At 38.6% G+C, this 23,517-nt stretch overlaps 2 protein-coding genes across 4 annotated transcripts; one reads left to right on the top strand and one right to left on the bottom strand.

Moving 5' to 3' along the window:
• Positions 1-502: 502 nt before the first annotated feature.
• On the bottom strand, positions 503-13,308 carry DBT (dihydrolipoamide branched chain transacylase E2). 3 transcript variants are annotated; one of them, XM_053985675.1, is made up of 12 exons: positions 10,938-11,053; positions 10,184-10,248; positions 9,091-9,214; positions 8,843-8,918; positions 7,765-7,946; positions 7,291-7,418; positions 6,316-6,559; positions 5,356-5,522; positions 4,501-4,578; positions 3,273-3,464; positions 3,054-3,125; positions 503-2,198 (listed from the first exon to the last, which is right to left on the bottom strand). In XM_053985675.1, the coding sequence occupies exons 2-12, from the start codon at positions 10,244-10,246 to the stop codon at positions 2,031-2,033; spliced, it is 1,494 nt and encodes a 497-aa protein (XP_053841650.1). In that variant the 5' UTR covers positions 10,247-10,248; positions 10,938-11,053; the 3' UTR covers positions 503-2,030. The 3 variants fall into 3 exon arrangements, with proteins under 3 accessions (XP_053841650.1, XP_053841652.1, XP_053841651.1); XM_053985677.1 differs by lacking the exons at positions 10,184-10,248; positions 10,938-11,053 and adding an exon at positions 13,253-13,308; XM_053985676.1 differs by lacking the exon at positions 10,938-11,053 and having other exon boundaries at positions 10,184-10,261.
• A 912-nt stretch (positions 13,309-14,220) lies between these two features.
• RTCA (RNA 3'-terminal phosphate cyclase) lies at positions 14,221-21,968 on the top strand. Its single transcript, XM_053985670.1, has 11 exons — positions 14,221-14,427; positions 14,526-14,626; positions 15,515-15,658; positions 16,421-16,544; positions 17,022-17,080; positions 17,600-17,741; positions 18,877-19,001; positions 19,135-19,193; positions 19,765-19,859; positions 20,915-21,019; positions 21,379-21,968. The coding sequence occupies exons 1-11, from the start codon at positions 14,383-14,385 to the stop codon at positions 21,475-21,477; spliced, it is 1,098 nt and encodes a 365-aa protein (XP_053841645.1). The 5' UTR covers positions 14,221-14,382; the 3' UTR covers positions 21,478-21,968.
• The last annotated feature ends 1,549 nt before the right edge of the window (positions 21,969-23,517 follow it).

Raw genomic sequence — 23,517 nt, 5'->3', positions numbered from 1 at the left:
AGAGACAACAATAGCTACAAGGTCACTATTTGAGGCAGAAGCCATAAAACTGGATAGTTCTAACCAATTGAACTGGAGTATAAAATGTGAAGGTGAAATTTTTAAAGTATCATTAATTTGGTTATAACTCTACCACACAGAACTTTATAGCAAAGAACCCTCTCCAATCCCCAAACAACTAAATACATGAATACCATTACCTACTTAAAAAGACACTAAGTACTTTAGCTTTCAGTCTTCTCCTTGATTCTGTCTTAAGTATTTCAAAGTAATTTTATTGCTTTTTTTCATACACTTCTATTTCCTCAATGATCATCAGATTTAAAAATATCCTAAGCCTTTAGACTAAACCCTTACCACAACAATATACGTGTAGGAAAGTAGGCATTAGGCTGTGTTCTTCTGGTAGCCTTGAGTACAGGAGGTTTTTTAAGGCAAGAAGAAAGAGTTTGAGTCACCCATATAGGATTGCCTGCATAAAATTCACAAATAGAAAAACCAGTATTTTGTGGCTTTACATTTTTTATTAGGAATAAATAAATCTGATAAAAATGAAATAGGTGATAAGCATGATATAACAGTCAAACTTTGCAAGAAATGACTTTTATATAAAAGACCCTTATACCACAATAGAAATATTAATAGCACCTTACATGGATGCACCACGCTCCCCTTTGTACATTACCAGCTTTTCTCTTATTCAGTCTCAGCATCATGGATAGCAGGGATTCTACCTCTGGTAGCCTGTCTCACATCTTCACAGCTAAATGCAATAGACAACTTTGGTCTACCATTTTGAAGAATGCTCCTGTTTTTGATATATCTAAAAAAAGGAGAAAATGTCCATTTTGTGCATTGCAAATTCATTTTTAAGGCTATGTATCTGTTTTTTCTCATGTCTGTGTGAAACTTATGTGTTTAGAAGGTATTTGTATCCAACAGTTTTCTTCAGATCTCCCATTAAATCAGCAGTGCAATCTTCATGATCTGTTTATTTTACCTTAAAGCCACATAAGTTTCCTGTTCTAAAGGCATTAACTTGAACCTATTCATTATGTGCCTTGTATCTGAGTTTAAGAAGAAGTCCTTATCTCACAGTATATTTTAACATCCATTCTTTGTAGAATCTGATTAACCTATCAGATTCTAGGATCTGATTATCAATAACAGAATCCAAGCTTTTAGATCATCAGCAGCTTACTGTCAGGCTTACCTAATGACAGAATAATAAAACAAGATCCTTCTTTTTTATTTTGTTTTCTCTTTCTTTCTTTCTCCTTTCATTTTAACAGACAGATGCAGAAAGCATCAAAAACAACTGGAAAGCGTTAAGGGCTGAAACTACTTTCAGCCTTTAAAAATATAGGATATTCTAGAGAGAATTAAGGCCTTGATAGTTATCAATCAGTGTTGTCAGTAAGCATTTGAATAAATATGGCCTCTTCATTTATAGTTTGATAAAGAGTACCTGTGCAAGTAATTGCCAGAAAAAGTGGACTAGCAAAAGACTTAAGAGGTTTACTCAGTTAAACAACAAAAAGCTCTCTGGACATCTTACGGAAGAAGCATTAAAGGCATTTTATTTGTATATGATTTTTGCATGATCCCTTTTAGGAATTCAGATATTATTTGTTAAAATAAATTTATGTGTCCAAAATAGAAGAACTATGAGTAGTCCCCTCCACTATTTCCCTTCAGATTCTAAATACTGCAGGTGTAGAGCAGTGGCACTCAGTCACACCAGCCTGACAATCATTCTTATTATAAAAGGCAAAATAAAGACATTCCACCACCACCATATTCAGAATATGTGACCTACTCAGTTTGACAGTCTGCTGTAGATGAAATTACAGCAATACAAAATTAAAGAAGCAACAACTAATTGAGACTGATATCAGCTGTTGAGAACTTTCAACCACATAACATTATTATATAATGCACGTAGCAAAGGGCACATGTTAGCAGAGACAGCTTTTATAACTATTCAGTCCAATCCACAGTTTAAAGGCATATTCTAGCCATGGTTTCATTTATTTAAGGTCCAGCAGCATCAAAGCAGGGTTCTCCAAGTAAGATTTCCACAAGTTAGAAAACCGGGCCATGGTAGCTCCATCAATGATGCGATGATCAGCTGACCAACTCACATTCATTATTTGTGCTTTAACTACTTCACCTTTGCTATTAAACCGAGGAAGAACCTAAAAATCAGAGGAAGGACAAAACCAGAATTATTAAATTAAATACTTATATTAGCAAATCTGCTTTTTTTGTTCTTGCTAATTTGTTGATCTAAATTAAAACATTTTGCTGAATTAGACAGACAGCAGCAGCACCATGCTAAAAATCAAGACCTTTCCATTACTGTTTGTGCTGTGGAGTAGAATATATTGCAAGCCTGCATAATAAACCGTCAGAGCCTATTTCCACCATCATGGAAATACTGAAGTAGTAAAAGCTTTTCCTGACTCTAAAGTTTCTTCCTGAATAGTTTATTTTACTCTTAGTTCTCAAAGTGGCAGTTTCCTTAAAGCACCTCTAAAAAATGCACAGAGGAAGAACATTGAAGTAATTTCATTTAATACTAATTTTATTTCCAGCACTGAGCTCCAACGTCTGTACTAAAGAATTAAAGCCTGAGATTCAGAAAATATAAAAATGCCTTTGCATCCAAAATTCTGTATGGATTCAGCTACCTGGCTTATGAAATTAAAATTCATTTTCATAATATTTCTCAAGTTTTCTCCCTGCTGATCGCAAAATTGCTATCACCATGTTGCAAAACTTGTAAAACTGTATTTATATTGTTTCTTACTAACCTGAAGGCTAAACACAGATGTGAGAGAAATATAACAGGATTCTAGAAAACAAATATGAACCTTTGGTGTAAGAGACTTCTAATTAAACATTTGGTGTGTGCATAGTCATTTAAAAACACCACAAACTTTTCAGTCATGAGCTATGCATTTTCTCTGCAACAAAGGCAGACTCCATTTTCCATTTCCATTAAGATGACCTTAGCTAACACTCTCATCACTGAGATAAAGTTAATATACCTGTATCTTTCCAAGTGCTCCAATAGCTACTTCAGGAGGTAGTATCACTGGTTTGGCATAAGTGCCACCAATCTAGAAAACAAAAAGGCAGGGATATTATTTAACAACTTTTTTTAAGCAGATTGCCTCTTGAATTAATTGCTACAGACTTTGTTCTTCACATATTAAACTTCAGTAAAGCTGCATTTCAGAAGCAGCTCTCATTTTCCCTGTACTTACTGTGCCAATATTTGAAAGGGTGAATGTTCCCCCAGTCAGGTCACTTGTTCCCAGTTGGCCTGCAGAGCCCAAGGACTGGAGGCGATTTAATTCCACAGCAATATCAAACACACTGCAGACTTGAACATTTTTCACATTTGGGACAATTAAACCTTGCTCTGTGTCCATTGCAACTCCAATGTTGTGTGAAGCCTGTAGCAAGTGCCATTAACCAGACATTAATATAAGCTGTCAACATAAAATGTATTTTACATAAAAAGCCACTTCAGTCACATTTTCCCTATTTATCTTTTTTACATGGAAAGTGCTGTATTTAGTAAGCAACTCCTGCATACAACTTTGAGGGGAGAAAAGGATATAATTTTATTTAAATTAGCCTCACATCTGCAAACTGTAACTTGATGTTGACAATTCCACCTTCAGAGAATACAAAGTCCTGGAATCAACTTCACATTGAAAACACTGCACTTTAGAATGGCCATATGTATAACAAAACATAAATAGCATATTTTGAGGAGAACACAGAAATTAAAAAGAAGAAACAAAGGTATCTGGTGTGTGTATAGTCATCTAAAAACACCACAAATTTTCAATCATGAACTATGCAGTTTCTCTGCAAAGGGAGACTCCCATGTTCCATTTCCATTACAGATGACCTTAGCTAACACTCTTATCACTGAGATCATTTGCTTTTCATTTTTTGAAAGGAATATAAGGATTCTGAGAGATATTTATAAAACAGCACAAAAAAAGTATGTACTGCAAGGTGCAAGTACACATCACTTAAGAAAATAGATACTTGCTTCCCAGAATTACCAATCCAGCAGCTTGTATAAAAACTATATAACTTTTATCAAGACTGTACTTTAATATATAAGGCTTGAGTGTTGGAACAGTTGAACAACTGTGCACAAAAAAAACCAAAAATTGTTGTATTATATTTGAAATAGTCTCATTTTAAAAGCTTGGCCCATATTCAGGTGAAAAATAGGAAATTAATATGCATTTTTGAGGCAAGTCTGAACAATAAAGTGACTCTTACCTAACAAACTACTGAAATAAGATTAACAATAAATCAAATCTAGATCTCAGAATCTGAACACACAAATTATTATCCTGCACAACACCATAATTTTAGTTCTTATAATTAGCTCAGACATTCTAAAAGGCCCCTGTTAGACATTACTTTTCACTTTCTGCTCACAACATTCATCCATCGTTTACAAACCTTATATGTGACATTTTGACAGTTCTCATCCAAAGAAGCATTAAGAATGGGATACTGCAGCAATCCCAGAGAGGCTGCCTGTTAAATATAATAAAAGAAAACAAAATAGATTTTTATATTTTATAAGCAGAGAGCTCCATGGAAAAGAACTAATAGTAAGAGAAAATTTAGATTAATAACAATATGGAATGAGTGTTGAGGTAGCACTCTGAGTGCAATAGCATTACCAGATTAGTCTGTACATTCACTGCACATGAGTGCAAGTGCCTGCTTTTCTGAACAACAGAAGGGAACACAGTCAGTGACCTAAGGGATTCATCAGCAATACAAAAATTATAATAATAACACCAACAAGAACAATGATGCATTTCATATGAGCTCAAAAAACACAGACAATTTTGAAAACTTGTTTTGTGCAATTCAAACACCATTAACCAGACATTAATATAAGCTGTCAACATAAAATGTATTTTACGTAAAAAGCCACTTCAGTCACATTTTCCCTATTTATCTTTTTTACATGGAAAGTGCTGTATTTAGTAAGCAACTCCTGCATACAACTTTGAGGGGAGAAAAGGATATCATTTTATTTAAATTAGCCTCCATATTAAATTATGCTAAAGGCACTCTATCCTTTCCCATTAATATTTCAAAAAATTTCAATGACATTACATAACTCTAGCTGCAATTCCAATTGTAAATTGATAAGTGGCTCAATAAACAAAAAACCAGTTTTCCTGTGATCTGCCATAACTCAGATGATAAGAGAGGTGCTCCAAACTTACAACAATCATTTAACAGATTTTGGTAAAACCTCTGTAAGTACTCCACACAAGGCTCTGCTGCATGCCTCACCTTTATGAAGAAAGGCATAAAGGAAAGTTTAACTCCACGGATTTCAGCTAGAGGTTTCAGCTCTTCTCGCAGCTGAACGAGTTGAGTCAAATCAATCTCATCAGAATAACCAAAGTGGGGGATCTTTAGGGCTGCACTCATAGTCTTTACCATGGCCTTCTGAAAACCTGGAAAATATTCATTGTCTTCTTAAACCAACAAAATGAGCTTCTGTGAAGTTATGGACAGTATATTAATAGAAATTTCATCTGTTTCCATTAACCAAATTACACAACATACAAACACCAAACGAAAGCATAACCAAAGAACAACAGGGTGAAGAGCACTTACTGAATTATTCAGTTCATAAAACTCAATTTTGATGACTGTAATACTTCAGATTATATTACTGCATCTCTCTCCTATGTATGTATAAATTTGAAATCATAATATGATAATCTGCATTACACTTTCCAGCCTCTCCAAATAAACCCTGCTTGGAAGGCAAGCAAAAAACTTTTAATCTTCCCCTTTTAATGTGATTTTTTGTTACCTCAGTGTCTTTTATGGCACTGTTCTCCATAACAGGTGTGAATGCTACTCACATAATAGTGCAGTATGCTTTTACTCAGCACTGATAAACCCTTAAATTCACTGCACTTTGCCACTAATTGCATAATGATTCCTCCCATGACAAATCCATGTTTAGAATTCCTACCTGTTTCAACATACACTTGAAGAATGAGCAAGTACAACTTGCAGCCCAACTCCATCCAACCAAAACATGAGCAAATATTTCATAAAATAATTTCAGCAGAGATGCTTCTTACAGAGAGTGTTTTCTTAAATGCTCACCTGAGTAACAACCACATGAAACACACACTCCCATCAAAAGGAACCAGCTACTAACAGAGCACAGAGCAACAGGTACTGGTAGTCTACTGTGACCATGGTCTCAAGACTTTGTATTTCATGATTTACCTGTTACAGGTTCAGTTTTATCTTTTCCTGCAAATGCAATGGGTCTGGAAATAGGTACAGGGATCTTGCGTGCTTTGTCCTTTGGAGCAGCTGGCAGAGCCTCTGCTTTCCGCTGAGGTGGGACAATTTCAGCCTTTGGTGATGGAGGCAAAATAGCTCCTGTTTGTTTGGCCAAGTAGTTGAGTATATCTTCTTTAAGGATTCTATTATCCTTTCCTGTCCCAACAACTTCACTCAATTTAATCTGAAAATCACATAACAAGCAGTGACACTTTAGTTTTACAGCAACATAAAAATACCTTATATTGCAAGCTATGGTTAAAAATTATTCCCATTTCTGATCCAACATATTTGCAGTTTTCTGCTCCTTTCTATAGTTCATTAGGTATTCAACATAGTTCAAATCATCCAAAAGTCCCACTAGGTATCTGAATGCATACTTCAAGGAGGAATTATGAATAGTATTAACCTCCTAATTACCTCACAGGATCAATAGTGAAATATTCATTTGAGAAAAGCTATTTGTCATTTAATTCTCTCCTAAAAATGCATCATGAGCTTTCAAAACCAATGGAATATTCATAGGGAAAAAAGGCATGTAAAACATCACCTAGTATCCCCTCCTCTAATACAAATCTGAAAAGCAAAACAAGGTTTTTGTTTGTTTTTTTTTCCCTCCTACTTTCTCTGTAGAGAGTCTCAGGAATCTCCTCTGACAGTTTCTTATTTTCATTCTAGAAAGGTTTTCTCAGTCTTCACCCTAAAGCCTCCTAGCTCTCTTTTCAGCCCAGTAATTCTTTTTCCATCCACCATAATCATCAGAAAGCACAGCCCTCTTCATTTTTACAGCAGTTCTCACACATGGAAAATGTATTTGAAAACAAGTGTTTCCTCTAGATCAGTGCTCTTCTAGTCAGTCAAACTGCCATATAAAAGCTGGGTAAAATGTAGCAGGACCTTATTCAGCAAACCTACATTGTTCTCCATGGCCAAGCGACGAACTGCAGGGGTTGCTAATGTTTTGTGACCTTTTATCTCTTGGTGAGTGTGCTCTTCATGAGACATAGGAGGTGTTTCAACAACATCTTCTTCTGAGGCAACACCTGCAAACAAAAAGAAAAAATTAACTTTACTACATTATAGGCATTTGTTAAATTCCAACCTCAACCATTCTGTGACAGCTGAAGTTTTTACAATTTACTTTGAGATAATGTGGATGGGAACACAGCTTGCTAAAGGCTGCTGCTTAAGCTAAATATTCAAGAGGAAATGTCTAGGAGATTTTAAACTTTAATAAATATCACAGCTTTCTCTATTCAAATTTCTTGACTTTATAAAGGGAAAAAATCTTTGAAGATTTTCAGGAGGAAAAAGTAAGCTTCTCTGCCACTGATTGTTTTATGACAACAAACATAAAATATGCATGAGAAAAAAAATGGCTTACAATACCTTTTGAAGCATCAATTTCAATGTCCACTAGTGGTTTTCCAACAAAAGCAATATCATCTATGCTGTAATGGAGTTTTCTGATGACACCATCGTAACGACTGGTGATAGTAACAGAGGCTTTATCACTCTGCACCTCACAGATGCTGTCAAACTGAGACACGCTGTCACCTTCCTTTATGTACCTGGGAGGAAAGACAGTCAGTGTAAAAACCTGTTCTGTGTATTCCTTTGGTAAGTTCAGTAATATACGTCCCACAACACGGAAGTGCATTCCAGATGAGAAAACAAATTCTACATACTGGATATGTTTGCTATTTTGTCTGACTGCCACAGAACTCTTTGTTGGGTGAAATGACAAAATGTTTATGAATATCATGACACATATATTACATTTATTTTAGTGAAGCAGAGTTTTCCCGTCAGATTATAAAGCACCTAAAAATAAGAATGAACCCAGCTTAATCTGAATGCAAGGAAGTTGTTGGTTTCAACTTGTCAATATACTATCAGTTTCAGAAAGGAAATGGATAGTAGGGAACACTGTCTTCCATGCAAAGAGAGGTATTTGTACAAAGAAAAAGGGCCTTTCAACACTGCCTTCCTTCATGGTACACTTTGATTTTGTTTAATTCATTCATCACTGGCTTTTTACAAACAATTCAGAAGTTCAAATCCTTTACTAAAAGCAATAGAGGAGGGGTACAGGATAAAATTATGTGGATTCTTTAGACTAGCCACTTGTTTCTGAAACTAAGTAAAGTTTCTAAAGCTAAGTAAGTCTAAGTAAACATAACAAAAAACAGGCCTCCTGAACTTAAAAAACATCAATCAGTGAAGGGGAAGCCTATATACAGGTGCATCCCATTCCTTCCAATTTTTCCACTCACAAATATATGAGACTGCAAACAAACAAAATAAAAAGCTCAGTATGTACAAGGTTTTAAAATGTGCAAAATGAAACCTGAGAAACTTCACTAGTAACCCAAAAAGTATTCTCACATAACTCATTGATCATACAGATAAAGCTGTTAAACTACCTGCTGATTTCTTAGTGTATTTCCAGGAAAGCAGAGCTTACCATTCTTTTACAGTCACCTCTGTAATTCCTTCTCCAATGTCAGAAAGCTTAAACTGGACAATTTGGCCACATGAAACTTGAAACAGACAATAAGAAAATACAGCAAGTTTAATATTAAATACAAGCTACCAGACAGAAAAATCTGAATGCATCAGAAATAATCTACATACCAGCCATATGCAAACCTCTAACATAACACTCATAAAATAGCAAAATAAAAGAAATTATTTTATTATGAAAAGGATTACCAGCAGATGTTCTGAGTAATCGCTGTTGATGACTAAACTTGAGGGCAGATTTGTCAAACACGCACACATACTTTGATTTTATAAAGCGAATGCTGCTGCACGATCTAACGCGATGAATGCAAACCTGGGGAGAAAATCTCAAGGGTTAATACAATGGAGGGAGAGCTCATTTAATATTCCCCATGTAACAGTCATACTAAAATAGTTTCATTCTAGTCCATAGAAGAGAAGTTCTTATGGAACACAATTACCCTGAATACATTCTTGAACATACAGTAACCTTTACATTAGCCAAAGCTTCGCCAGTTTTTAACTTCTTTCACTAACACAACACATGGGGAGATCAAAGCCACAGTGACATAACCAATTAACAGAAATCATGACAGGATTTGGCGAGTGATTCATTGCTATTGTTTCTCTCAGGAGCTAGCTTAATCAGGACAGGCACACAAAAAGCACACACACTATCAACCATATCAGACATCTGAAATATTCCTATCCAGGATGAATGCTGGAAGGTTTCCCTAGACTGCATGGAAAACCAGCATATTTATCCCAATAGAGGTTGATCTGAAGTACTAATCAGAAAGGAAATTCACACCAGAGGGCCCAGAGTTGCCCTTTCATTTTTGTTCCTATATAGGAGGCAATCATCTTCAAGTAAACATAATCTCAAATCAGCTTCAATGATATTTTGTAAGAACTGGCCATGAGATGGTTTTCTTTTATGGTTACAATTATATTTATCCAGAAATCAACTTTAAAGGGTCTACAGAATTTTCTGAAAGATTCTTTAGACAAAACTTTAAGCTTTAAAGCCTCTTGTAATCAGTCATGATTGTGATCATAAGCAAAGCTGGTAGTGCTTGCATTGACATAAACAGGTATTTTATTAATCTCAACACAAGTTAGTTCAGACACATTCTTATCCAGTAAAATTTACTAAATTTCATGTAATTCTGGTGTTATGTTGCCTTAAGAGTGCTGTAAAATTTATAAAAATAACAATTTCTCTGTAGATACTATCTCTAACTAATTTAGAGATACGAAAAGAATTCAGGTGCTACAATGTACCTCAAGTAGCTCAAAGTACCTCAAGTAGCTCAAAACTGTAAAATTTAGAAATTATCTTCTTAGAGGAGCCAGAAAACAGCATACCTGCATGGGAAAGTTCATTTTAACTTCTTGTTTAAAAAATCCTTTCAGTAATTACAGAGCATATGAAACTTCTTGTTTCCCTCCCCACACCCCAAACTGTTCAACTATTTGCTATCACTTTTCGCTGTTTAAAAAGTACATTATTCAGCAGGCCATACAATTCTGACCTGACAATGTACTCATTTTCTGTATTATTTAACCCAGCACTGCAAGCTATATTCAATATCCTCCTTCTTTAAGGAACAAATATTTATACCACACAGTTTATCATGATGGACACAACAAAGTTATATAATTTGAGTTACCTTTCAGTTGCCTGCCACTAAGATGGTACCTACTGATCTAGAATATTTTTTTCTAATTCCTATAACAAGCAAATAGAAAAATCTTTTCATTAGTCCTCTAAACAATTTTCCATATTTAACAATCAGGTAACATGGCAATTTTAAGCTATGAAAAGTTGTACTTTAGGAATGCATTTAAAGTTCACATTTAATTACAAAACTGTTATATACTGTACATCTTCACAATCCTATTTTTCTTCTATTTTTAATTCTGGGTTTCTTCCCAGTTGAAGGCTACTGAAATGTTACTGAAAAAAATTGTTAAACTAAACTTTTTTATCACAAACTTACAAAAACTCTCTTCTCTCTTTATATGACCCTAAATGAAAAACATTCAGTATTTACCTGTGAAGATGATCACAAGGAGCACATCAAATCTCTGAACTATTTCTAAATGTGAAGTTTCACAATGATTTCCATGTGGTTTTTAACCTTTAGTTACCAATGCAGGTAATGAATTAGTAATGTCACTGCCAAAAAAAGAGACTGGTGTTGTTATTGAAGAGTTACCATGCTGCTTCATATTATATCTGAAGGAATAATTCAAAACTACTGCATTTTTTAAACCAAAGTCTTTCTGGTTTTCAGTTTTGCACATTCTCTACCAAAAAGCTTGCGTGCTAGTATGTTAAAGTAATAATACAGAACACAATCTCTTCACAGAGCAGTGTTCCTTACCAACAAGGAAAAAATTATAATCCATTAAACAAGGAGACTGTGCTTACAATTTCAGCATTTAATCACCATAATACTTGTGTAATGCCAAACAAGGAAATAAAAATGGCACATAAAAAACAAAATTAGCTCTAATATCCATAGCATACCCATCATACATATTTTGATGTCTGGAAAAATCTATCAGTAAACCCCAAACATAACTGCTAGTACTAAGCTTGTTAATGTGGCTACTGTTAAACTAAACAGCAATTTAAAGGCAACACTGCCACAGCAAGGTAACACCTTTCCTGTGCAAGTCTCCAGTGTGCAGAATGACTCTGGCAAAAAGGAGCTGAGGGCCCACTCAATCCCTCGCTGGGACTGAGGCCACACCAGCCTGGCTGACAGAGCCGCGGTCTGACCCCAGCCAAGGGGGGAGCTGAGTGCACTCAGGGGGAGAACTGCCTTCCCTCTCCGGTTCAGCTTTGGTTGTTTCCTTAAGAACAAGCCAACTCTGGTTTTCTAAATTACCACTGATCCTGAAAATGTATGCTGGCCTCAGACCAAAATATTTTTAAGCAGCCTGCAGAGAACTGATTACCTGATGGAGTAACACTAAATTTCCAAGTCAAATTGAACAGTTCATGCTCACAGGCAATGACTTTGCATTAAAGGATATTGCCCTGCTGCACTCTTTTGACTTCTGTCCCACTGAGTCATTTTAATGAACATTTCCCCACACTGAATGTGTTTTGCATACATATTCTATATTTCCAAGTATATAGTTACCTATGTACTAAAGCAACATCCCTGGTAATGTGTTTTAATCCAATGCTATCCCTCATCTAAATACCTGGCACATGTCCCAGTGTCCAGGTATCTGCCATTTCCCCGCCACTTCACACAAAGGCCCCTGGCTCAGATTCAAAACGTGCTTGCAGGAAACACACACTATAAACCAGCCAATTCGTAGTTCAGCATGCACATAGATAAGATGAGTGTTTTCATCTTACCAGAATCTCCCTCTGGATTTAAGAGTAGAAGGTTAGAAATACAACTCAAAAGAAAGTGCTATTTTCAATGCTCTTAATTAGTAAAATTATTTATAAATATTTCTAAGTTACTGGCTGAAAACAGGATTACAAAAGTATCATTTAAAACTTCCTCATCATTATGCTTTAAAATTACAATATGAATTATTAAGAGAAAAACATACTAGAAACTGGAACTGATCCTTAATTTTGTCTCTAAATTTCAAAAATTATTTCTTCTCTAACATCCCACAAAATAGGGGTGACATAATAGGAAACCAACGCTCTTCACAATAGCAAGAAGACTATAGTACAAGACAGAAGAAAGCATGAACTAAGTCTATGGCCATGAAATTGTGAGTATCTCAAAAAGGCAACCAAGTAGATTCACTTCTTATGGTAAGGTATCTCAACTACTTTTCAAGTATCAAGGCTCCTAGGATTCAAAGAAATACGTTTCCCTTTTTTGTGCGTGTATCCACACCGTCTCCGTGCAGATGCGGTATGCAAAGGGAGCTGATGCGTGGGCGGAGAAGCGGTGATGGCAGAGCAACGCATAGGTAAAGCAATAACGGGATGACTTAGAAATAAAAGAAGAGGAGGATGTCACTGTCTTGTTACAGAAAGGCACACGTTTCTTTCACAGGGAGCATGGGCACGGGCAGCGCGGGGCAGAGGGTGCCACTTCTGGGGGTCCCTGTGCAGCGCGGGGCGGGCGGTCCCAGGCACGGCCGGGGACTCGGTCACCTGCGCGGAGCACGGGGAGCGCACAGCGGGGAGGGAGCTGAGGCGCTGCCCGGCCCCGGACACCGCCGAGGCGACGGGTCCGGGAGCGCGTCGCGTTTGCAGAGGCGCGGTGCGCGCTGTGTGCCCATCGGACGGTTGGAACAGGGCTCGGGGATGCCACGAGTTATCGCTCCCTCCCCGGCCGGCCGGGAGCGCCGCCGCCCGCGGGGTCCCCGCTCCCCTTACCAGGCGCCCCGCGGCTCGGCAGCTGCTCCTCAGCGCGGTCACGGCCGCCATCTTACCCCGGGCGGAACGGCCCCGCACACACCCCCGGCACAGCCAACCGGCGGCGGCCGCGCCGCCACAGCCAACCAGGAGCGGGCGGGGGCGGCGGGGCGCGGGCGGCGCTCGGAGCCCACACACCCACGGGAGGGACCGCGAGGGCGCTCCCTGTGCGGGGGCTCCCGGGCCCGAGCCGCGGGTGGCGGTGCGCGGCATGCGGCTTCCCCGGGCGCAGTAGCGGGAAGGGCAAGCGCGAAGAGCCCGGCCGTTCCCCATACACGTGTAATAAAGTACCGAGCGCGCCTGCCAGACTAACACGCCCGTGTCTGTGGTTCTGCGTGAAAGGTGATTGTAGCCAGCTGGGGGTCGACCTCTTCTCCCAGGTGACGAGTGACAGGGCATAGTCTTTCTTAAGATTCACCATGGAAGGTTTACGTTGAACATTAGGAAGACTCTCTTCACAGAAAGGGTGATTAGACATTGGAACGGGCTGCCCAGGAAGGCGGTGGTTATACCAACTACAGACGTGTTTAAGGAAAAGACTGGACATGGTAATTAGTGCCATGGTCTGGTTGGCATGGTGGTATTCGCTTATAGACTAGACTTGATAATCTCAGAGATCTTTTACAACCTAATTCATTCTGTGATTCTGAGGAAACTAGCTCGTAACTAGGGGGGCAGCAGTCCGGCCGCAGCGCTGTAGCCATAGCTCTGATCTCCCAGGTGCCGCGGTTGTTACCGCTCCAGCCCTCAGGACAGGGGAAAGGCATTGCCTCCTGCGGGACGCGGTCAGTACCGCAGGGACAATGGACCTACTCCGGCCCCCTGCCTGAGTGCCGGGCCCCCCGGCTGCTCCTCCCCGCAGCGGAGCCGCCCCGACCAACCCCCGGCGGGCGGGCAGGGCGGCGCCTCCGCTCTGCGCCTGCCCGGCACCGCCGCCCGCCCCCCGCACCGGTACCGCAGCATCCCGGGCGCGCCGCCGCCGTCAAGCGCTCCTGGCCCCGGGGCTGCTTCGCCGAGGGCTCGCCGTGTTTAGGGCCCCGCCGGGATCCCATCGGCGCGGCCTCTGCGAGAGACACCGCTCATCGCCAGCCATGGACGGAGACAGGGTGGAGATAGACGGCGGGATCATGGAGGGGGTGAGCGCCAGCGGGCCGCGCCTTACCTGGCCCCGGTCAGCTGTACGGGCTGGCCGGGAAGTGCCGTAGCGCCTGACGAGCGCTGTTTCTCCGTGCAGGGCGGGCAGATCCTGCGGGTGTCCACGGCGCTGAGCTGCCTGCTGGGGCTGCCGCTGCGGGTGCGCCGGATCCGCGCCGGGCGGAGCCAGCCCGGCCTCAGGTGAGACCCTCTCCAGGCGGTCCCGGGGCGCTCAGCCGTCACTTACGGCGTGTGGGGCCCTCCCGGGCTGGGGCACGGCCGCGCAAGGCCTCGGCTGCTCTCGTCTGAAACATTTGTGTTTCCATTGCTTTAAAAGAGTCTTTTTACTGGAAAATCCCGTCTGTGGCTCACAAGGAGCGAGGGGGAACGCTGCGGCATGAAGCGGGCTCGGTTCTCTCGGCGGTGCCCTCAGCGTGGGTCCCGCCCCGGGCCGCAGGCGGGGCGGGTGAGGGCGCGTCCCGGGCGCTGCCTCGGAAATGGTTCCACAGGTGCTGAGTGGAGCACGGTTTGAAACAGGGAACACACCCATGTAATGCCTGAGCAAAACCCAGCTTACCGAGCGTACGGTGTTAAGAACAGTTAGTGCTTATCCTAGTGTTGCTACAGTTAGTGTATTTCCACTGTTAAGACCAGTTGGTGTATTTCCTATTTAAATTACCCTAACAAATGGAAACAAGCATAAGATAAGTACATAGCAAACCTGTTAACTCTCTTGTAGCACTGCAACCGGTTCTGGCTCAGCCAGTATTGCCATCGTTATCCCACTGCATTTCTGTCCAAGCATTTATCACATTAGGACAAGCGGCTGCTCTTGTATCTCAGCTATCTCTTGGGCCCACTCTAGTGGAAAGGATACCAGAATCCTGCATATCCCAGTATGGCCTGAATGCTGCTCCTTTGGCTCCTGTGAACTCAGAAGTACTGTAGCAACCAGAGTGAATTTCTGATCCATGTCTGATATGAAATTTGGAGTTGTAGTTTTTTAGTTGGTGTTTAGTGGTTGTTTTAATGTAACATGAGCATGTAGTCTACTTGTATGTGTCTTTAACTGTGTATTGTCACTCTAAGACCTCAGCATCTGTCTGGATTGGAGATCATTCGAGATTTGTGTGATGGGAAGCTGAATGGTGGAGAAATTGGCTCAACAGAAATAACCTTCACTCCTGGGAAGATCAAAGGTGGAACCCACATAGCAGATACAAAAACAGCAGGGTATGTCTTTGTACACCAGCTTCTGATAACTTTAAAATTACCACAATAGATTGCGGGAGTGGAAAGAACATTTATGACTCAGGATATGTGTGGCCTGAGCCAGATTTATATGACCAAAGAACCTATAGTATAAGCAGGATATGCATGAAGTATATGTGGAGTTTAAAAGTATGATTTATATAAAAACTGAATGCTTGCTTCATGTTATGAAAAAAGCAGTTGGCCATGTCTTTAAAAATTCAGGTGCAATTTCCTCAGATTAGTGTGTTACATACCTGACCAAATGCATTAAATGAGATAAGTATCTCACATGCATGAGGTCTGAAATAATTGCCATATAATAAGGTAAATTTTGATGTTTTACTTACATTCATAGTAGCACAGTATGTCATATTGGTCTTTTGGAAATGGGAACATATTCCATCCTTGTATTAAAGTGTTACTGCTGCCTAAGCCTTTTCTGCTACCTAAACACAGTTTTCATGGTCCCATCAATATATTAAGGAAGAGAAATAACTTTATTTCAAACAGAACTATTAAAGATGCAATTATTGTGAAATGAAAACGTTCATATTTAGGCTTGCTAAGGACATGAAGTTTTAAAGTAGTATCTTTTAAGACTAATAAGTTTATAGATAATTTTAAAAATAAAATACAAAAGTAAATGTTCTAGAGCGTCATTTGCCTTTGATATATAATGATTCTATGCAATTCTGTGGATTATGAATGGATGACATTTGAGTGTCTTACAATTGCTTTTAGGAGTGTGTGCCTACTGATGCAGGTAGCAATGCCCTGTGTGCTGTTTGCTGCCTCCCCATCAGAGCTTCATTTAAAAGGGGGGACTAATGCGGAGATGGCTCCTCAGATAGACTACACAGTCATGGTAGGGAGAAATTCCTTTGCCTTGGTGCATCTTCCTTCAATATGCATGCAATGTAACTGCTGTTCTCTGTTGCTCTTACTGCAAGTCTATTTGTGATTATGGAATTAGGCATGGAATATAACACTATTAGTGAAGTGCATGTAGAGAGAAACCAGTGTTTCATGGAATTTCCCAAAAGGCAAATAGTCTCTTTGGTTTTAGTTACTACAGAAAATTTCACTTAAAATGTATTCTTTTTTTAGAAGTGCTGTGAATTACTCTTCTTTTTTCTGTAAGAAAATCCTTTTACACAAAGTGACATTGAGAATGAAGTTTAAGGAATGTCAAATAAGCTATATGGATGAGACTGGCTATTTTTTTTTTAATAATGCAACTGAAATTTTTGTGTTGAGCTTTCTTTTTTTATTCTAAGAATTCATTAAATAGTGGAAAATTATCAATGCAAAATGAATTAATTCTTATATGTTTGTTTTTCAGGTTTTCAAGCCAATAGTTGAAAAGTTCAATTTCACATTTAATTGTGACATAAAAAGGAGGTGAGTTGTGGAGCCGTGCAGCAGAACTGGGCCTTACGGAAGCTGTGTGTGAGCAGAGGCACACACAAGGGGCTCTCAATCAAACTGAGCAGTGAATTTATAATACATGAACTAATCTGCATTAGCTGCCCCTGTGTGTACTGTCACCATATGATGAATGGGATAGGATTCTTTGCTGTCTTTTTTTTTCGTTGCTGAGTCTACAGCTGCTGTGTAATGTTTCCTGTTGGCTCCCCTGAGGGGAGGGCATGCTGAATAGGCAGTGCATCACTGAGCTTTTTCCAAGGAGCCAGTTAGGTTGGGGTTAGGAATTTAATAAGATGTGAATTACAGAGGATTACTGTTAAAGAGCCTAATTCCATTATAAGGGTTTCTAAGGCACACATCAAGAAAATTTGTATGTACAGTAACAGGGAACATAAAAATGTATAGTGAAATATATGAAGAGCCCCCTGGCCCTTTTCTTGGTCTCCTTGTGATCATTGCATTTAATTATATCCAATGACTGTTTCTAAACAGGGGCTACTATCCTCAAGGGGGTGGTGAAGTTGTAGTCCAGATGTCTCCAGTCAAAGAGCTGAGCCCAATAAACTTAACAGAACGTGGCACAGTGACAAAGATTCATGGAAGGGCATTTGTTGCTGGAGCACTGCCTATCAAAGTAAGTGCTTATTATGGCTCTGGTAGCATCCAACTTTATGTAGCTATAGAAAATTGCATGCAATCTGCTCAACATTCCTCTACTCTCCTGTCTTTTGCAGTCTTACACAACCTAAGTAACCTTATTAAATGGTTTTAATTATTCAGGCTGTAGAATATTATATTGGACATACCTAAAATTCATTCATTGCACAGCAGTGTAAAGCTAAAACAGGAAATGAGAACCAATACTCATCTTTCATAGGACAATTCAAAAGTCTTCGGCATATATTGAAGGATATCTTATATCTGAATTACATATTTTTCATATTCATGTGGATTATTTTAAATCTGAAATTAGGGCCCTTGTTCATAAATTTATGAGCACTGTAATAGGTGGAGGCCAGTCTACAACAAGTTTTTCAACCATTACTAAGGGTATTAGAACAAGTTAAGGGTAGGTTTAGCCAAAAATAAAAAGGAGAGAAATTTGCTCCTTTATATCTCCTTCTTCTATTCTTCCTGTTCTGAGTGCTGGGATCTCCTTAAGGTTCCTTCTCACATACAGGCTAGGAATTAGTAGAGGAAGGAAGAGGAGAAGCTGAGTTACTTTTTGAAAAGCTGTGGACTGTTTGTTTTTGTCTTAAAATCTCCAAACCCATGAATATAGCTATGATTAGATCACAGGAATGGGGTAAACTTCTTATGTCCCCCTTTGCTTGTAAGGTAAAATTGTTATTTTATGTATTCTCTCTTACAGAGTACATTCTGTACATAATAATTGTGGGGGGGTTTTACACTTGGTTTTGGGGTGCGTTATTTTTAGAATCGAATGTTTTGCAAGAAGACTGAAATAAAATCTTTTTCCTTTATGAATGAAGAAAAGTTCTTGAATTTCTATTGATATTGAAGTTTCTACATACATTTCTATAACTGTCATTTGTACAGGATTTAATGTTACCTTAAGTTTGTAGAAAAACTTTCAGAAAAAAATCACGTTCAGTTCTTGCTTGTAGGGGTTTATAACAATCCTTTGTTTTTCTAATTAATGAAGTAGCCCCTTTATTCAGGGATTAACTGTAATAATTGAATTTATGAAGAAAAAGTATTGCTATATTACATAATTTAGTTACTGGGTTTATGTCTTGTCTTGTTAGCTGGCAAAAGACATGTCAGCAGCAGCAGTGAGATGCATCAGAAGAGAAATCAGAGACCTTTACATTAACATTCAACCTGTCAGAGAACCTGATGATCAAGCTGTTGGGACTGGAAGTGGAATAATGTAAGATGAGTCCAAGCTTTCTATTGTTACCTCTAATCTTGTAGGTGAATTAGCTAGATCTTGATTACATATCTGGAAAATAAACTGTAATATGAGTGATTTTGATTTGAATTATTTTTGCTTTTCTGCTTAGTATTGTTGCAGAGACCTCAACAGGTTGTTTGTTAGCTGGGTCATCACTTGGCAAGAGAGGTAAGAATTCCATGAATTCTTTGAGACTTAATATACCAATAACAAATAGGAATCTGAAGTATCATCTGTTTAACGATCTGATGCTCTGATGTTTAATTTTTAAATATATGCTTTTAGAAATAAAGGACAACAGAAATTAGCAGATTTAAAACATAGTGAATGGAAATTTACAAAAATTACGGAACTGTTAACTTGTATCAGAACAGAGAATCACTGGAAGTATTTCTGAACTTTAGGAACGTAGACTTTGTGTTTTACATTTGAAGTTTTTGCTCAAGAGTGAGTCTAGATTAAAATGAATGGAAGTGATCTTGACTTTAAATTATTTGAATCAAATGTTTTTCTGATTAAATGAGGCTACTTTCTTTCCACTGCTTAGGAAGTATGAACTATAAATGTGCATAAGATAGGAAGGGTTTTTTAAGCAGACATTCGAGTCAAGAGCATTAGGTTTAAAGAAAATAAGATCTGAAAAGTTGACAATTTCTAGGGTTGTCTTCTGGGTTGGTTTTTTTTTTTTTGCTTTTAAAACTTTAAATAGTAATTTTCAGCTTTCTGATTTCTCTCTTAGGAAAGAATGCTGACAAGGTTGGCATTGAAGCAGCTGAGAGGCTGCTTCAGAATCTTAAACATGGTGGAACTGTGGATGATTCTCTGCAAGACCAAGTAAGGTTCCTACATGTGTTTACATGAAGTTGAAGTAGCAAGAACAGGCATGCGCTACTTGTAAACAATATAGATCTGAATAGGGAAGGAACAAGATGTTAGTAATCTCAGAGATGTGTAGTCACAACATCACTAGAATTAGCAAATTACACACTGTTTTTAGGAACCATGAATGCTTTTAGCATTGCATCAACACCCTCAGATTTTGCCTTTCTCTAAGCCTCAGTAAGTATGGAAGAAAGAGGCAGGAATTTGCTTCTATTTGGCATTCCATGTAGTGCAGAGATAATAGCTCCCTCCTTACATGTATAGAATGATACTAAGGGAATAGTAGAGAATATCTAGGACATGCTCCCACTTATCTTGCTCCCCTAATTTCCTTTGAGAATGAAGGCCCTCCACTGATAAGAATCTTGGGCTCGTTTAGCTAGGATGATGCTAGCTCTTAGCACACATTAATATTATGTGCACACATTAATATTATGTAGTATAATAAGTGTTTGGGTCTAGGACTCAGCCTACTTTTTTCAAAGCATGCAAGTACCATTGATGGGAACAAGCCACAACCAGAGTCACTGTGTATGGGAACTGCACAGAGTTAATCACACCTTGCAGTATTCTTATTATAGTGATATTTTTAAGTCAAATCAAAGGTTTTTGGATGTCTGTCTGGTGAATATGTGATCAGGAAGTGTTAGAATTGAAGTACCTCTTCCTGAGTTTCTCTCCATATAGGTAAACTACTAATCTGGAGTCTAACATGACTTGGGGGAATTTTGGGGCAATAAAGTGGGGGAGAGCAAAGTTAAATGTAGTAACAGGAATTCAGGGGCTACTGTGGAAAAGTAGCCCTCCTGTAATAGGCGTTACAGTAGCAGTCTCCAAATTTCTGGAGCCATGGATCACTCTTCAAACTCAGCTTCATGAACTTTTATGAAACTTGGAAGACAAAATTTTTGTATTTGCAGACATTTTGCATGTTTTAGTTGGGTTTTTTTAAATCAATAAGTTCCTAGAATCTGAAGAATGACTTAATTACTTTCCCTCCCTTTCAGCTGATCATTTTTATGGCATTAGCAAAGGGAGTGTCTAGAGTGAAAAGTGGACCAATTACACTTCATACTCAAACAGCTATACACTTTGCAGAGCAGCTAACAAAGGTGAGTCCAAACATTCAGGAAGTTTTACCTTTCAGTTTTCTTCCAGTAACTTAGCAATGTACAGTTCATCAGACAGTGTGAGCTTAATTTGATCATGGAGGACAGGCACTGATAAAACAATTGCTATAGTATTTACCTGTGAGTTTTCCTGTAGAAAGTGAGCATACTCTAGAGTTAAAGGTTTTTAGAATGGTTAGATATTTTTACCATGTTTATTTAAATGGTTTTTTGAATTAAATCTGCCAAAGCTGTAATAAACATAAACATGTGGCAATACAATTATTGTACATCAGATATTCAATATTTAAACCACTGTATGTGATAATTTAATTAGTGATATATTTCTAATCCTCTTTTAGGCCAAATTTACTGTGACAAAATCAGAAGAGGAAGACCCTGGTAATGATACCTATATCATTGAGTGCCAAGGAATGGGGATGATAAACCCAAACTTATAGTGTTAAAAAAAACAAAAGGAAAGAAAAGGCAGCAAGCTGCCAAAAGCAACACTCAACATACCTCAGTGATATATTGCACTACACTTCATTGGATGTATAATCTGCCTGAAGAGGAGGAGCCTTCTGTCACATCAGAGTGATTTAACTTGAAGATTGATGTCAAGCTTTTCCTTGGTATGGTGAAAATCTGTCATGTGAAAAATGAAAACTTTATTTTGGTTTTTTTTACTATTTGCAGCAAAATGAGTAGCAACAGGACAGCAAATAGCATATACTGTATGTATGCAAGAGCTTCAGTTAGAGGCTTTGAAGTTTACCTAAGTAGAAAATAACTATTTTAGTTCAGTATTTCTTTCACTTTTAAAAACTGTAAGTTTTGTTCTCTGGAAACCTTTATGTTATGAGGTACATGGAATGAAATGCGCCATGAAATCTGTATTGCTGTTCTTCCTTAGCCATTTGCTAAATAATAAAGCAGTATCATGCTGTAACAGGCTGGTATTTATATTTGCTGTTATCTCAGCAGATTGTGCTTGGGAAAGGTGGATACAAAATAACTTTTCAGCAGCATAGTTTCTTTTTCTCCCTACAGAAAGAAGACTCAATGCATAAGATAATCTTTTAAATCTTCTTTTTTTCATCTATTTTATAATCAATGCTCAGGCAAGCTAAATCAATGTACCACATTACAGCCCAGACACCAAGAATTAAGTCCATGATATGATTTTATTTTCTAGCTACAGCTGTCCTTGTCACTTAGCATACTAACTGAGGCTACATTTTCACTGAGGTGGCGTTCTTTTTGAAGGGAGTACTTAATTTCAGCTGAGATTAGGGTGCTGTTGAACACACATATAGACACACAGTACCTATGTGTATGGACATGGAGCACTGTAAATACACACAATTTATGTAGGCATATAAAATCCAGGTGTGTTATCCACTATCTTGGGATTAAGTAAAGAAGAACTTCTACCAGGCTGGTGTTGATCGTGCTCCAAAAACTTTCTCTGGAGTAGAAGGAAGGTGAAAGGGGAAATAGGGCACAATTTGTTTTGCATATGGGCTCCAATCACGGAGTTGGAATCACTTAACCAAAAGTGTATAAATGCACTCTGGAAGCTTGAACTGATTTTCAAGTTTCCCAGCCCATCCTGCAGTCATTGCTCTAAGATTTTTTTTCCTCAGTTGTGACTACTGAATCTAACTGCTAAAGATGTAACTTGAGGTATTGTTCGCTGTACTAATTAAGATAATTACTTACTTAATGCATTACTGTACATTTCTAATACTGGGAAAAACCTTTGGTAATATCCAAAAAAGTTCACCAACTATCTACTTAACAATATCTTTCTTCTTAGGGTTTTTCCCTTAGTGCAAAGGAATGCTATTAACTTCTAACTAATTATTTTTCTCTGGTACTGGGAGTAGTCTGAAGGGGGCAATAGTTACCCGCTGAAGTATTTTTGGGACACTGACTCGACATCCTTGGAAGAGCACTTCTCTGAGTTACGCAGCTGTGCTGTGTATGTGCTGTTAATGAATATCACTGTTTCCTTTTTGAAGAATTTTGAATGTATTAAAAAAAAAACCTTGAAAGAAAATCCCAAAGAAGTTGCTATCTGTGCTTAAGAAAAAGAAGCTCTTATAAACCATATTTGAATGGACCTTTACCTGTTTTCGGTATTCAAAAGATTAATATACTTGACTTGGTTTTTAAATGTGCAGACTTTGTTACCAATGAAAGTTTAAAAAATATAAAAAAAAATCACTAAATAAAACAAAATTCAGTTGAACAAAACAATACCATGAAAAATTGAAGTGCAATTTGTCTTCCAGACATAGAAAAATAGATAAATGCTCAGCCAACACATTTAACAAAGATTGACAAACCCAGGTTACCAGCGATGCCTTGAGAGGATACCTAGAACAGAGGCTAGCCAGAGTTAAAGGAATTAAAGTAGGTGTTCATTAAAAAGGCCTCCAAAGGCTACACCTTCGGCAGTACAAGAGCCCAGCTGTGGCTCCACTCAAGATGGA

Source organism: Vidua macroura, chromosome 9 (assembly GCF_024509145.1).
Source record: "Vidua macroura isolate BioBank_ID:100142 chromosome 9, ASM2450914v1, whole genome shotgun sequence".
NCBI lineage: Eukaryota > Metazoa > Chordata > Aves > Passeriformes > Viduidae > Vidua > Vidua macroura.
This window is presented reverse-complemented; position numbering and strand designations above follow the sequence as displayed.

What these genes read in the sequence shown, in the direction of transcription:
- DBT (XM_053985675.1), bottom strand. Translation starts at nt 10,246, where the DNA reads ATGCTGTTTTCTGGCTCCTCTAAGAAGATAATTTCTAAATTTTACAGT. An exon ending in ACAGTTTTGAGCTACTTGAG is followed by an intron (nt 9,215 to 10,183) that starts GTACTTTGAGCT and finishes TTTTCTCCCCAG; the next exon opens with GTTTGCATTCATCGCGTTAG. An exon ending in TAAAACTGAACCTGTAACAG is followed by an intron (nt 5,523 to 6,315) that starts GTAAATCATGAA and finishes AATATTTTCCAG; the next exon opens with GTTTTCAGAAGGCCATGGTA.
- RTCA (XM_053985670.1), top strand. Translation starts at nt 14,383, where the DNA reads ATGGACGGAGACAGGGTGGAGATAGACGGCGGGATCATGGAGGGG. An exon ending in ACGGCGGGATCATGGAGGGG is followed by an intron (nt 14,428 to 14,525) that starts GTGAGCGCCAGC and finishes TTCTCCGTGCAG; the next exon opens with GGCGGGCAGATCCTGCGGGT. An exon ending in CGGAGCCAGCCCGGCCTCAG is followed by an intron (nt 14,627 to 15,514) that starts GTGAGACCCTCT and finishes TGTCACTCTAAG; the next exon opens with ACCTCAGCATCTGTCTGGAT.